Source organism: Aythya marila (assembly GCF_965140915.1).
Source record: "Aythya marila genome assembly, chromosome: 4".
In the NCBI taxonomy this organism is placed as follows: domain Eukaryota; kingdom Metazoa; phylum Chordata; class Aves; order Anseriformes; family Anatidae; genus Aythya; species Aythya marila.
Genome location: NC_139045.1, coordinates 48,859,181 through 48,873,829, shown reverse-complemented (window position 1 = coordinate 48,873,829; position 14,649 = coordinate 48,859,181). Strand labels below are relative to the sequence as shown.

Sequence of the window (14,649 nt, the reverse complement as noted above, 5' to 3'; positions counted from 1 at the left end):
TTCACTTTTTATATTAAACCACACATTTTCATCGAATCCAGCTGCTCTGCACAGAGCAGGAGATGGGGCCTGCTGTCTTTCCAACAGGCTAGGGCCCCATCGACGGGTCGGGGCCCCATCAGCGGGCCCGGTCTGGGGGGCTCGGGCTTTGTGGCCACCGGCAGCCCTGTCGTGGTCGGAAACGTCGGGGTAATCCGGGGAGCCGTCCGCAGCGAGTGGGTGGTCTGCGGGACGGAGGCGTGGGCTCTCCCCGCGGCCCCGGCCGCCGGCCTGAGCCAGCTCCTGCAGCTGGGCCGAAGGCGGCCCGCAGACCGCTCTCGGCACATTTCTTCATTTCTCACTTGAGTGCCCTTCTTTAGTTCCCTTTCAACTGCCCACTTTATATCGGCTTCATTACACCACCGCTCCATTTGTAATGTAAATCGGGAAACTCAGGGAAGTTTTTCTTTTGGCCTTGTCTACGGAAGAATACCGAGAGGTATTCAAAACGTATTAACACAAATCAATGGCACCAATAAAAGCAAAATCTCCTTAGCAACATAATCTTGATTGCAAAAGGAGAACTGAGAGCATTTAGCAGAACAGTGGCCCACATGGAATACGCATTTGTCTAGAAGAATGCAGCACAAAGCCTAAAAGAGAGATGCTGAAAAAATCCAAAATTAACTCACACTGAACAGTTACTCTTTTTTTCAAAAGTACACAATTGGCTACATTAAATCTATCGTGCGCTTTTCTGCTCAGCAACATTGTATCATACCGCTTTGCAAGCCCAAATTACAACAGCCGGAATGCTTCACAGCCCCGAGGAGCAGCACCCCTCCCCGCGCGCACGCACGTCTTGCATGTGTGCACGCATGAAATACATACACGCAGACACACACAGGTATTGCACACAGGAACTCTGTAAAAAATTTCTACACTCAAGGAGCCAAAGAGCTGTAAAATCTTCCACATACAGGAGAAAGAAGCTGGCTCGTTAAAATCTACGCAGTTTTTGGAGCCCCAGAGAGCGCAGGATGAGTTTTGTTCAAAAGGTTCAGGTTAACTCGTCGTTTGTATCTGATCATCATACAAATACCTGAATACATGGGTGGGAATGATTCCTCTGTGAATAAATGGCATCTACCTTAATGAGTTTGTTAGTGTATATTATATTGAGAGCAACAGTGTATTAAATAAACACGTATACAAACAGCTTCAACACCATTAGCCAATCATAACAATAATATCCATAATAAATCCTACTGGCATTAGGACTTTAAAAGCTTGAAGAAATCTGAACGTAGGCTTAACAAAAAGCTAGTTTGAGACACTTGAGATAGGCAATCCTCTACGCTTATAGTAATTCTACTCCTATAGTCACCTAAATTACCCCAAAGCATTCCCCTCCTCCTCCCCCCTTTTTTCCTTCTAAATCGGACAAACATTGATTGGAAATTAGAAGAGAACTAATTAGAAAAGAACTGTATTACAAGGCAGAAGTTTCTGGGGTTTTTCATCCCCCATCTGGGGTATGAAATACTGCATAGGTGAAAAACAGTAAGGCTTAGTAGACAGGTTAACAAATATTTTATTAGTTTGTAATACATACAACTGAAGAAACGCTTTAAAAATTATATTGGAGTCCATTCCAAATCTGGGTCAGGTCAGGAAAAACAATGCTGATGTATTAAATAATATTCTATAATTCAACAATAGATTAACTTCAGTAATTTAGCAGACATGGTTAAATAGTCTTAAATATGCGTATTTACAACTGTGCAGCCTTAAAAAAAAAAAAAAAAGGAAAAAAAAAGTCCTTTTCTTTCTATCTTCTCTCTCCAAAGCCCTGTGAACACAGTACTGGCCTCTAAGCTTTCAGACTCTCACCCAGACTTAAAATGTTTGAAGAGGAATGTTACAATAGTGGAAATCACAGCAACCCTATCTTTCTAACCTCTTTATTAGAAGGAATCCTCAGTAGGCATAATTACCACCAAGTCTATATAAATAACAGCTTTTTTTTTTTTTTTTTAATATCCAGTTCCATGTTAAATTATTGCTTATGCATTTTCTGCTTGAAATGGATTTTTAGCATAGATAAAAAAAACATTTTATAAGTTTGTCATCTTGAAAGATAACATCCCATAAGTGACTTATTTTCTGTTACTGCTTTGTATGTTTAACACGTTTTTCCTAAACACATACAGTCCTACGCAGTTCTCTGCAAACTTTTAAAGCAAGATGAATTACACAGGGTTGGTTTAGCACACAACATTTAGGCATTGTTTTTCTCGTTTATTGTTCCTTTTTACGTTTGGAATTAGTTTTGTATTCTCACTGCCATATTCAGTTTTCTACTGAAGAATCAAGTTACACATTTCAAATCTCTAACTACTGTGTTCCTTGTTACCTCGCCGAACCCAACTGCTCATTGGCAATACTAACAAATACGTACACTGCATATCCTAACAAGTTAGAAAGCCTGCTGCAAGCACAGAACAGAGAAAAACATTCAGAGTTGAAGAGCAAGATGCATATGTTGATAAAATGAATCGGTTTAAACACACAGCCACTAAAAATATCACTTATATTGCATCAGCGTATCTTTTTTTTTTTTTTTTTTTTTTTTTTTAATTTCTAACCATGATTTTAAAAATGGATTCACAAACCTAAAATGCTGTAATGGAAAAATATATATATATCTTCAGCTAATTATGAAGTCTAATTTTCAACATGAGGCAAAATAACTTTAAATGATAAAGTTATAAACGAGGAAAAAAAAAGTGTGCTTCAATAAACATTATAAGATCTACTATCTGCCCTCCAAAAGTGAGCATTTGCCAATGGTTCCCTTCTCCATGAAAGTTAAAACTAACTACAAAAGTCTATTTTACTTACCTGAACTGAAATTATCCTAACTGGATCCTACTCCTGGCCCTCAGATATACTCTCATATGGCAGGAGCTGTCTGGGGAAGTCAAGAATTTTCTTTGGAAACAATTAGCCATGCATTACAGGCTCCAGCCTAGGAAAAGACTGGTCTGTACTCACTCCACAGCTCTCATCAGCACTTCCTTTTTGGTCTGGATATTTTAAACTAAAAAGATGCTGAGTTAAGGATGCTAACCTCCATATCTGCATAACAGCAGACGTCTATAAATCAGGGCATAATCAAAAGAAATTAATAACACACTTGTTCTAATAAAAATACAATATAAATGAAGACAGTTTAGATAATTACCACAATGGATTGCTAGCCTTTACTTAACTTTCATTATTCAATACAATTTCATATGTTTCAAAAGCATTTTCCATCAGACTCCGAAAATTTCAAACCTAATACTTGAGATCAGTCTTCTGGGTGTTGCTTCTCCTAATTTCTACATTTCATCCCACTAAATCTTTCCTAACAGGCTGTTGTATTCTCAAGAGGCAAGCATTTATGAGTCTTTATCAAGAAAATAAGTCTTAATGAAGTATTAATGAGCTAAATGAACAAGATTTTTTTAAAGGTAACTACCATGAAAACAACAACATTTAGTTAATAGATGTATTATCCAAATGTCATGTGGCAGAGATACACCAGAGCAGTGTAAAGAAACAGTTTTGTGCAAGGACTCCCTTTTTAAAATTTGCAAAAATATTTTCTAATTTAATCCTGCTGACCGAAACATCACTGTGCAATAAGATTCAGTTAAAAAAAAATAATAATGAACTGCAGAACAGTGTTACTAACAAAATAACTGGAATGGATGTCTGTAACTAATGAAAAATAAACGCAGGACATTTTCTGCAGTGAAAATTTTGCTTCTTGAGTATTTCTCCCCTTGAATCTTTTCTATTTCCCTAAGAATGATACAGTTTGCTCATTACCAGTATCGCGATTCATCCAACCGGCAGAGAGAAGAACTTTACACAAAGAACAAACACAGGAATGAAGAAGGTAGCACCGTTAGAAATAATCACTCTATCCAAATCGGGGGGAAAAAAACATATCATTTATCTTTATCCAACATAGACATTCAGCAGCCTAATAATACAGGGTAAAGAGAGCTCTCATAGCTGTATATTGATAACATTCGTAATGGTCATGCATATTACAATCAGAAGTTTCCTAGGGTGCCGTTTGCAAAGTATGCCTTCATGCAGATAGGCATTCAGCTCATTAACTCCATGTTCATATTTCCTATTAGTCCCTGAGAAGTTAATATTTCTACCTACCATATGGCTATTAAAGGCATTATAACCATCATTACACTTGGCTGTTTGTGATGGAAATGCAACGTGGCTTTAGGGAGAAGCAGCACAGAAATTACAGCAAATTAGTGGTGATGAATGCAGGTCTTATTCCTAAAATGCTTTCTTTTTGTAAGCAAAGTAGCTGAAGAGCAACACAAATTATTTTAGTCACGGATACAACACTAGCCAGTGCCTCTTACCCTTCTTTAATAAGTCACTACTGTGAATCCAAGACATCTGGGGCTCTGAGACCTCTCTAATTGAGCATTTCCTTTACATAAAATCATCTGGATTTTGACCTAATGTAGGGTCATCATGATCCTTCTTTTAATTACTCAACAGCAGCGCTTCGAGAACTTAAAAGAACCAGGGATTTTCTTTGCTTAACAAGTCTTTTGCCTCTTCAGCTAAACTGATCTCTTTAAATTGTTCAGAATTCAAATGCTTTTTTTTGTGGCTTTTTTTTTTTTTTGGTAGACAATTTGCATTATTGCCAGCTGCTCAAAAAACCAAGCTGGGGCTCCCAAAACAAGGGGGCTGATTTAAAATTAAGACTTTGGGGTGGAGAGGCTGGGAGGAGGGAATAAAGACAAGTTCTTTTTCTTTGCCTTCTGGTTTATGAGCATTTACAGATCGCATTTTAAAGCTCTCCTCTACAGCTTTCAGAGCTAGATAAAATGACTTTTAGAAAAATAAAAACTGACTTAAGCAAGCATATAACTTTTAAACACCATGGTCTTGAGATTTACAAAAAAGGTAAGTATCATTTAAGAAATTAATTTACAGATTTTAAGTCCAAGTACTGCGAATTATTTTTATTTTTATTTTTTTACAATGTACTCTACTTTGAGTATCATGGGAAATTTTGGATTTGCCACAGACATTTTTGGATTTACATACATAGTTTATTAAAATGACTTACTGAGCTATTACAAAACATAACCTAACTTTACAAGCATTTTAATTTCTGGTGAAATTTGCTAATCCCAGTATAAACTTCATACCATAGGTATTTAACAATGGATAAGCTCTACAGAATTCTTCACAGAGGTTCAGAAGGGAAACCTTTCTGCTTCACAACTTATTTCTGGCTATCACTAAGAGAATAATCTATCTTAATTATATTACAGAAAGCAAGAGATCTTTATTGACCGGTTGGAGGCCACTATATCTACAAACAATTATTAGCTTTCACAGGGAGTCATTGATGCCTCTACCATTACTTTTTCAGGCTAAAGGTGACATAATTAGCAATAATCATTTGATAAATGATTGATATCAAGTGGCTTTCTCTCACTATTCAAGGAAATTGGAAATAGGTAAGATTATTTATATGAACTGCTAAATTACTAGAAGCTGAACAGATTAGACTATGTAATAATTACTTAAGCAAAGATCAGTCTATGTCTTAGAAGTCCTACTGTAACTTCTGGCCTGCTCCAACCATTGCAACTTCATCCTTTGCCAGCTGGACAAGAAAAGTAGTATCTTCTTACTGGCACACAAAATAACAAGATTTAAATATTTTAGAAACAACAAAGGAATAAATCCTGTTGACTGCTGCAGGCACTAAATAGATGTTTTATTAATTTTTTGTTGTGATCAATTTCTACTGTTACAAGTACTGAATTGAAAGGAATTGCATTAAAATGTTTTATAGCATTCTTACTAGACAAGTGTACTACCTCAGCAGGAGAATAATACTTCCGAGCAAAATTCATCTAAATATAAATCCACTTTCTCAAGTCTCTTGGTAATATTTTAAGTCAGAGACACTGTTTTAATAAAATATCAGAAATACTTTAAGTGGCAACTTGTCTGTCTGCCTTACTATGGGATTTAGGCTTTTATTTGTTCAAAGCCCTACTTTGGACCCCTGTAATAGAATTCTCAGAGTAAATCATAATGAAAATACAGAAATGCCTGCTAACCAAGTACATAACAATAGATGCACCTAAAGTAGAAGAGTTCTTATATACCATTAGTACTTATTTAGAAGTTTTGCTAACGAGATGCTCTTTGTAAATCTTTAAGCCACACTTCATTCATTGCATTGGTTTCAGCACACATCACACTCAAATTAACTTTAAAATAAGCAGGTTTGGGTGCTGCTGGCAAGGTAGTCACGGAGTCATAGAATGTAGTATGGGAAGACGGGGTAGTAAATTAAGGTCATTAGCTAATGCTGAACTCATTGCTGTTATGGTGCATCTCATAAGCCATACCCAACCTGTCTCTCTGCAGTAAAGACCTACCAGTAAAAAACTGCATCCATGAAACAAATCTATCTATACAGCTAACAGAGAATTTTGATAAAGTCTAGGTGTAGTATATTCAATATTCATTTTATTGAAAACTGAGACTCAATGAGATCAATATATATTTCTGGTCACCAGTTATTTTTTCTGTTCAGTTCCAACATCTCCCCTGCACCTCCAACCTCCAGAACCTCAGCTGCCATCAACTTTAGGCTTCTGTCCTCCTTCACAGGCTGAAATTGGTCCAAGATTATAACTAATACTGGGTAAAGGAGTGCTGCAGAACCAGATCTGTACTACAGAGGCTGACATTGATTTAAAAAAAAAAAATTGTAACTAGTTACTTTGGAGAGAAACCATTGTGGGCCCCCATAGACCAAGGCAGCACAAGACAGATATTTGTTAATTAAAAATCAAATTCAGTCAGGTCAAAGAAACACGCTTGTAGGCTTGTTGAAAAGCATAGTTGAGCTATTTTCAAAGTAAACAGCAGGAATCCACAGACAAAAGCTGAGCAAAGGATGTTTTTTGGGAGCAGATACAGAGGGCTTGGACTTTCTAGACCAATCCCACTATCAAACATATAATACTCACTAGAGAATATTTTACAGAGAATAAATATTTTGAAGACATAGAAAAATAGTTCACAGCATCAAGGTACCTGTAATATATTACCTTGAAATAAAACTTGTGTTTAAAAGATTAAAAAGAGAAAATTATTCTTGTAGTGGTATCAACTTTTCATCCATACAAATATTAAGCAGAGTATATCTGTTTTTCATATATTCACATTATTGCTTGCTACCACAACTGTACAAGGAAGATATTCATAGCTTACGTAAGTGTTCATGTACAGTAATTTTAGATACATAAAGCAAACTTTAAAGTATGATTGAGTAGCAATTTAAAAAAGAGCTGTGTGTGAAGATATGTACAATTAAGATACAAGCAGAAGAAATAAAATACAACTGGCCTGACCCAAGCATACATCATATATCCAGTTAAAAAAAAAAAAGTCTTTATACTTGTGCAGAAAGTAAGCTTTGTAAACCACGAAAGCATAGAATGAGCAGAAGCGAGGGTGCAGTAACTAATCACCTAACACATTTAGATTTACACTGTTGTCCAGTGTACTTTGCTTTGATTACTTTTGAAACATGGCACCTGCATTTGGATCTGGAACTGTACTGTTCAAGATTTCCCCAGTAACTTTCTTCTGCTTATGTGGCTTTAAAAAAAAAAGAAACAACCCTGAAAGGTCCTCTTGGACAGTAAGTTTTACTAAAACAAGTCCTTCTGTACCCCTATATATTGTATGTGGTAAACAGTAGGAATAGAGCTGATACATGGCATTCGCCTGAATTAAAACACCTACATTATAAACTGCAATACTAATATATCGTTGAGATCTTGAGTTCTACTAATCAGACACATGCAATTCTCTCAGTGATCTTTCTAGTCTGAGTAATATAATTCTATTTTGCCTTTTTTTTTTTTTTCCTTAAATTTAAGTTAGAACTTCTTCAGAACCAGCTGACAGGACTTCTTCATGAAAAGCACTGAGATTTCTACTAATGCAATGGCATTTGGGTTCCAGAAAGCACATTGTCAAAAAAAAAAAAAAAAATCATCTCCTTCTTCTGTTGGAAGAGGCTAGCCAATAACCCAAAAAGAAATAAAAATATTTACAACTGCCTAGTCACTGACAAAAGTTTAGGTAGATCTTAGAAGGTACTTCAGCACAAACTAATAATTAAAAGGACTTACACGATGGACAATCAATCAGTTGTGTCATTTTGGGTTTAAAAAAAATACCTGCTCACTTGTAGAACATTTTCAGCTGTGTATTTATAGTAATATATATATGTACACACGCGCGCGCACACACATAAAAGACTCTCTGAAAATCAGGATACATTAACAAACAGAAGTAGGAAAAGTAATAACTTAAGTAGTAGGTAACATTTGCATGAAATGACTTTGCAGAGTTTGACCAAACGCACTTAGAACATGCTGTTATTAAAACAAACAAAAAACAAACAAAAAAAGAATGGAAACACCACAAGAGTCTGTAGAACCAATGCTATGTCACCACCAGGAGAGCACCAAGCAAGGCACCATTGGAAAGACAACATACTTGAGTAAGTCTCTATAAATAAATCATATGCTAATCTGGTCGAAAAATCGGTGTCTTTGGTAAAAATTCTATAAGGATGACCTGTATAAAAAGAAAAGAAATATATTATTTAAGAGATTGCAGCAATCCTGTTTGTCACAATGACAATTCACTTTTTTTTTTTTTTTTTTGATGTACATCAAGTTGTCACAATGACAATCACAATACTTTCCTCAGGTAGAAAAATGTCAAAATTCTTTTCAGACAAAGCCAAAACTCATAAAGAATCAAATGGAATTGACAAAGTTTGCCTACTAATACTGAACACATCTAAACAAACTGAAAGAACCTACTTAAGCGTTCTTTAACAAAAATTATTAGGAACACATTATTAAAGAGATAAAGATACTAATTCAAAAAACATAAAGCAAAATGCATGCAAAATTAATTTTCAATTACATGAACAATTCCCTTTACTTCAAATTTGATTCTGCTTAATATAGGATTCTAAAATCAAGTTTATACTTCAAAAACTCATATAGAAAGAGGTATCATCTACTGCAAATTTTGCATATCAAACAAACCTACAAGTAGTTAACAAACTTAAGTAATGTTTCTAAATGATTATGCCTCAGGTCCCAGTTGAAGTTTCAGCTATGTTTTGCATAACTATGTAGACTTGTTAGCATAGACAAACTCAAGAATGCAATCCAAGTAGTTATCCTGGTTTATATTCAAATAGAAATCTTAAAGAAAATGTTCACATGTACATTTTCACATTATACGTTTTCTTTCTTTAGACAGTCTTAAGATTACCAAAACACCAGCATGAGTGTATTAATAAAATATTAATAAGTATAATAAAAAATAAAATACTTTCATCTGATAGCATAACTAAGGATTTTTTTATTTACTTGTAAGGGGAGCTTGAGTTTCTGCAAAGTTAAGAAAGAATTTTAAACGTTTTTGATTGAAAAACGCAACTTGGCTGCTTAGAGAATAAATGCGTCTTTCTGTGATAGCACACTGAACATGAGAAAAGAAAAACCGTCACATTTTAGTTCTGAGGCCAACACTTTAGAAATAATGAACACTGAAATCATGTCTGTAAATCTATTTTTACAGATACTCAGAAGTGGTTTGATGTTTAGCAGGGATGCAAGCTGCTCAAAATCCATTGATCGCTGAAACAGGTTGACCACTGGATGCTTCATAGCTACCAGCACTTCCAATATTCAGGCAAGATTTCAAAAAGGAAGCAAGATGAAAAGCTGGAAATCTGTGTTTCTACCAAGAGAGTAAGGCCACCTTATATATAATTTAGCATCTCTGACAGTGGACGTAGACCCTCAGGTGGGCAAAGAACAGTATTTTGCATACAGGGGCACAACTGAAAGCACTTATTTTGAAAAAACTGAGGCTAAGAGTTTATTAATTAAAATTAAATCATGACTACAACATTAAGAGCAGTTTTAAAGAGACTAACAAATTAGTTAACTGAGAATGAGGAAATGGTGTAGGGGAGTCTATTAACAAACCTCATTAAATACATGCAGAGATTGCATATTAGATGTTTCACAAATTGAAAATAAAATCTTAGATCTTTATCCTGTAAAGCTATATGTCCATGCTTACACAGTAGTAATGCAAATAGCTCATTTTAAATTGTATTTAACAGAATGAATGAACCACAGTATTTATAAACTAGCATTGTACATTTGTGGTGTGGTTTTTTTTTTTTAATTGAATCTGCAAAACATTGGATGTGATAATTTTCCTTTAGAAAACCACTTTTTTCAGTGAGATAAAAAAACCTTCATTTAGGTGAAGTTCAAATCTACTTTCCAAAGTTTGATTTATGCTGTTTGTAGTGTCTTATCATACATCTAAATTAACAAGTTTTGTAGAAAAGGTGATACAAAGTGTCTACTTATTCAGTGAGCTGAATAGAGCTATTCTGTATAAAAAGGCATTTAAAAATCTTTTTATGTTTCAGGTTAGAATTAAGATCTAATGCAGAAACAGGGAAAAAAGGAAAGGCTAAAAGGAAAAGATCATTTTAATATAATTTCCTACTACTTAATCAGTTTCTAAATCAATTTTACATGCATGATACCTTTGTTTCAAAGAATAGACAGTTTTTCACACAATGAAAAATCACAGATAAGTTAGAACTAATATAGCAGATATTTCTCAAAGATTAGTCTTTATTTTTTACAAAGTTAACCCTTCCTGTCTCCTACTTACTAGGCAGTTTGCAGAAATCCCGCAAATTCTAATGTATCTTACACTTCAGCGGCTTACATTCATCCTATTTAGCACCCTCTGTCTACGTCCAAGAGATTTTCAAAACGGAAACATAAACAGCACCAAAAAAAGAGCAAGAAGGTTGCCAGCTAAACAAACTGAAATCCCACACTGGACATCATTCATTTTAAACTGCATATAACTTCTCACTGGATGTTTCTATGAAGTGCTTATGGGGTCTCAGCCAAAGACTGGAGTTTTAATTTTAGAGTGACTTAAAAGTATTTTATAGCAACACCAATTTGAGATAAAGATACTTTCAAGACAGTTGAGGTAAGGGGCAGTTAAAATCTAAAAAGGCTAAAGGTTTCTTAAGCTCCAACAGCTTAGTTGAAAGGTCTTCTTCCATACTTTTAGACTTGATTAGCATCATATAAAACAGCCATATCTGACTTGCTGCGTAACCAAAGTTGTGGTTATTCTTTATACAGCATCTAAAATTTCACACTCCATCAGCACATGTTCGAGCTATTTTATCTTGGCAATTAATTTATTATTTTTTAGAACACAGTGAAGCCTTGTTTTCAAGTCATTCATAACTTTATAAATCAGTCCTGCACATGAAACCATGCATCTGTGAACCGTAGAAAATCCTTGCACTCAGGCGATTAAGCTCCTGACACCTTTGCTGATTAATAATCATGAAAAGAATAAGATCAGAAGCAAAATAAATGATCATTTAATAGAGAAACTCACAAAACAGCCCTTTAACTTACATATTCCATCATGTTATTCGTTTCACATTTCCTTTTGCTTAGTCTCCAATGCAAGCACAGCTAGACAAGGAGGAAAGAAAAAGAAGAAAAATGAGCTGTATTTTATTGCAGCACACAGACTAGCCCATTTGTCCACCTTTCATATTTTTCGTTCAACAAAAGCATCTGTTTCCATACTGTGCAATTCAAACTCCAACAGTACGAAGCTGCTCCCTGCGGCACTCACCTTGTGGTATAACCTATTGTTTTCCCATTCTAATAACTTCTCAATCGATCTTCGTGTCTGGAAGACAAATGAGAAAGAATTTTACTCTTGAGTGGTTTTAGAAAAACTTTGTTTTGCAGCTGCTTTTGTGTGAAAAGGAGAGAGGTACAGGACAGTGACTGAGTACAGGGTGGTCTGTAGTACTATCAAAACTTCCCTGGTATTAAATAGTAACCAGCGCAGAAAACAACTTTTCGTGACACCCAAATAACTATCTTCAAAACGGTGTAGAAAAATCTAACCATTTTGGAACAAAAGCTTTTCTCACATATGTTTTTATAGCAGCTACGGGTTCAAAACCTACTACAGAAACTTTAAAGTGATCCAAGTATAAATGCAAGCATAAACGCTGCTCCCTAGTACCCGTGGTCTCAATACACTGCTTCTTACAAAGCTGGTATTTGAACCAACAAATGTTACTACGTCAAGTACAGATATACAATAGTCTATTTGAGAAAATAAAATTAAAAAAAAAAAAAAGTTACATTTATATCGAGATTCTAGAGAGCAAATAACCAAACACAGAAAGTTATGGTAACTTGCACAAATTTAACTTACAAAATCTAGGATTTGTATAAAGAGCAAATCCTGTATATAGGAGCCTCAAGCCAAGTTTTACTGCCTGTCTTTACCACACTTGACACTTCAGATAGAGGATTCTGAAATCTGTTCCTTCACAGCTTTAAGACTACACACGCCAGCATTAAAGGACTTTCTGTGCTGTAAAGTTTCACGGCGTTTTGAATATAGTTATTCAGTTATATTTACATTTGAGAAATACATTCTGACATTTATGGTCATTTGACTGCCAGAATATATACTGCTTAGCTCTAAATGGGATTTGCTACTGACTATGAATAAATAGAGGATAATTCATGGTGCCAGGTGTTAAGATGAGACCAACAGAGCTGCAGGTGCAAAAGGACGGAGCAATGACAAGGATCAAATACAACTTTGTGCAGCTGCAGCTTCCTTACAAGGCACAGAGGGGTGAGGGGAAGGGATGAGAAAGCATCTTGCTGTTATTACTACAAAATACAAGTACTGTACATGAACCTTAACAAATCAAACTAAATGCCGGCCTGGCAAAGAAGAACATCTGAACGAAATAAAAATTGGACAACAAATTATTCCTTTCCCATCAAATACTAACATTTTGCTTTTAAAACTCCAGTTAGCCTCCGGTGCAGTATTGCGGTAGCATCCAAGCATGCACTGTGGTCACATGATTAAAAATTAGATCATGGCTATCTATAAATAATCAGTGTGCTGAATTTTTATTACGCTGTATTTTAAAAAGCACAAGTCAGGGAATTATCCAAAAGGTGGATGTGCCAATGACTAATTTATCACTTCAGTTCGGAATTGAGTATTTTGAGGGTTATTGTTATTATTATGTTTTTAAAGACAGTGCCCTTTAACAATAATCAGCAGACCTCACTTGTTTCTTTGTAAAGATAGCCTTTTAGAGTCTGCTCTCCTTTTAAATGAAAATAGGGCAGCAGTTATGGTCACACTTTTGTTAATTTAGTTGCCAGTCAGCTCCAAATCAAAAGAAAATAAGGCTGCAGAGTGTAATTAACATTCAGTTCAGTCGTTTTGTCCCTTGTCTAGCCCCCAAGCTTTGTTAAAATTGCCATCTGAATGCTGAAGGCTGTAGGGAAATCGATTTGATTCTAATCGCACCATGAAAAGAACATGATCTAACTGCTTTCAGCCCTCCGTAAATCTGTACTAGGTCTTTAGCACAATGCAACTTCCAATTTAAAAAGCACTGAATGTCTCGTCAATGACTTTGTGAAGAAAAAAGAACAAGGAGCAGACATAAAAATTCCAATAGTTGTTTAAGCATTAAAGTTCATTTGCATCACAGCAAACCTGAAAAGGGCTGACCTCTCAAACCGCCTCTCAGGTCTATGAAGTTGTAGCCTTGACAAGCTCACATTGACAGAGCTCATTGACTCTGAAAGGCTACTCTATCAATGGTGAAAAATGGCAATAGGTTCTACTCTGAGCAGGCATCTGCCTGCCCACCCGCTGCTAAACCAATGGCAAAACCGATTCAAAACCTGAATCTACCTTGTAATCTTCCTTTCCAGGACCTTTTAATAATAGATTAAGATCACTATACAATTTAATTTCATTGTTTGCCCAAAGGGGTGTGAAAAACATCTAAGCTTTTCAAATTCCAATAAAATTACACATATATTACAATACATACACATAAATAAGAAATTGATAGGTAGTTATGCAGTATTAATTGGTTTATTTGAACAAGAAGCCAGTTTAAAGTCATTTGACTAGCATTAGATAAAAACACGGGCTGCCTCGCCACCGCGATTATTTGCTTTCCCGAAGCCTCGCATCCAGCCCCTCCTGTAGCATAACTTGGGATATTCGGCCATAAAATCAGGCCATATTATCCATAAACTGAAATGTTAATGAAAATTAGACTGTAAAATATTTCTGCGAACCTCAGAGTTTGGAATAAAAAGAAATGAATTAAACAGCATCCCACAATTCACTATAGTAAGTTTTCTTCCTACTTGACAGGTGAAAAAAAGCACTTGCACGTGCAGCTTAATTAATCACTGCTCTTGACATCTCAATGATTTACAGTGAGGAGCAGGTGAGGATATACAAAACCAGAAAGGAACACTTGATCTGAGTGTAGCATTTCCAGCACACTAGGATGACAAGCTTATATATTCTATCAATGGTGAACAGAAAAACCTATACAGCAAATTATTTGTTAGCCACAAC

The 14,649-nt window shown here is 35.4% G+C and overlaps 1 protein-coding gene across 1 annotated transcript in view; it reads right to left on the bottom strand.

The window, feature by feature from the left end:
• Nucleotides 1-1,531: 1,531 nt before the first annotated feature.
• The window catches only part of CHIC2 (cysteine rich hydrophobic domain 2), a 31,127-nt gene continuing 18,009 nt past the window's right edge, over nt 1,532-14,649 (bottom strand). Inside the window, exons 4-6 of the mRNA XM_082759610.1 lie at nt 11,848-11,904; nt 11,622-11,681; nt 1,532-8,700 (exon numbers count right to left, since the gene is read on the bottom strand). Of these exons, the coding sequence (XP_082615736.1) occupies nt 8,650-8,700; nt 11,622-11,681; nt 11,848-11,904 (168 nt within the window). The 3' untranslated portion in view covers nt 1,532-8,649. The remainder of the gene's footprint in view (nt 8,701-11,621; nt 11,682-11,847; nt 11,905-14,649) is intronic.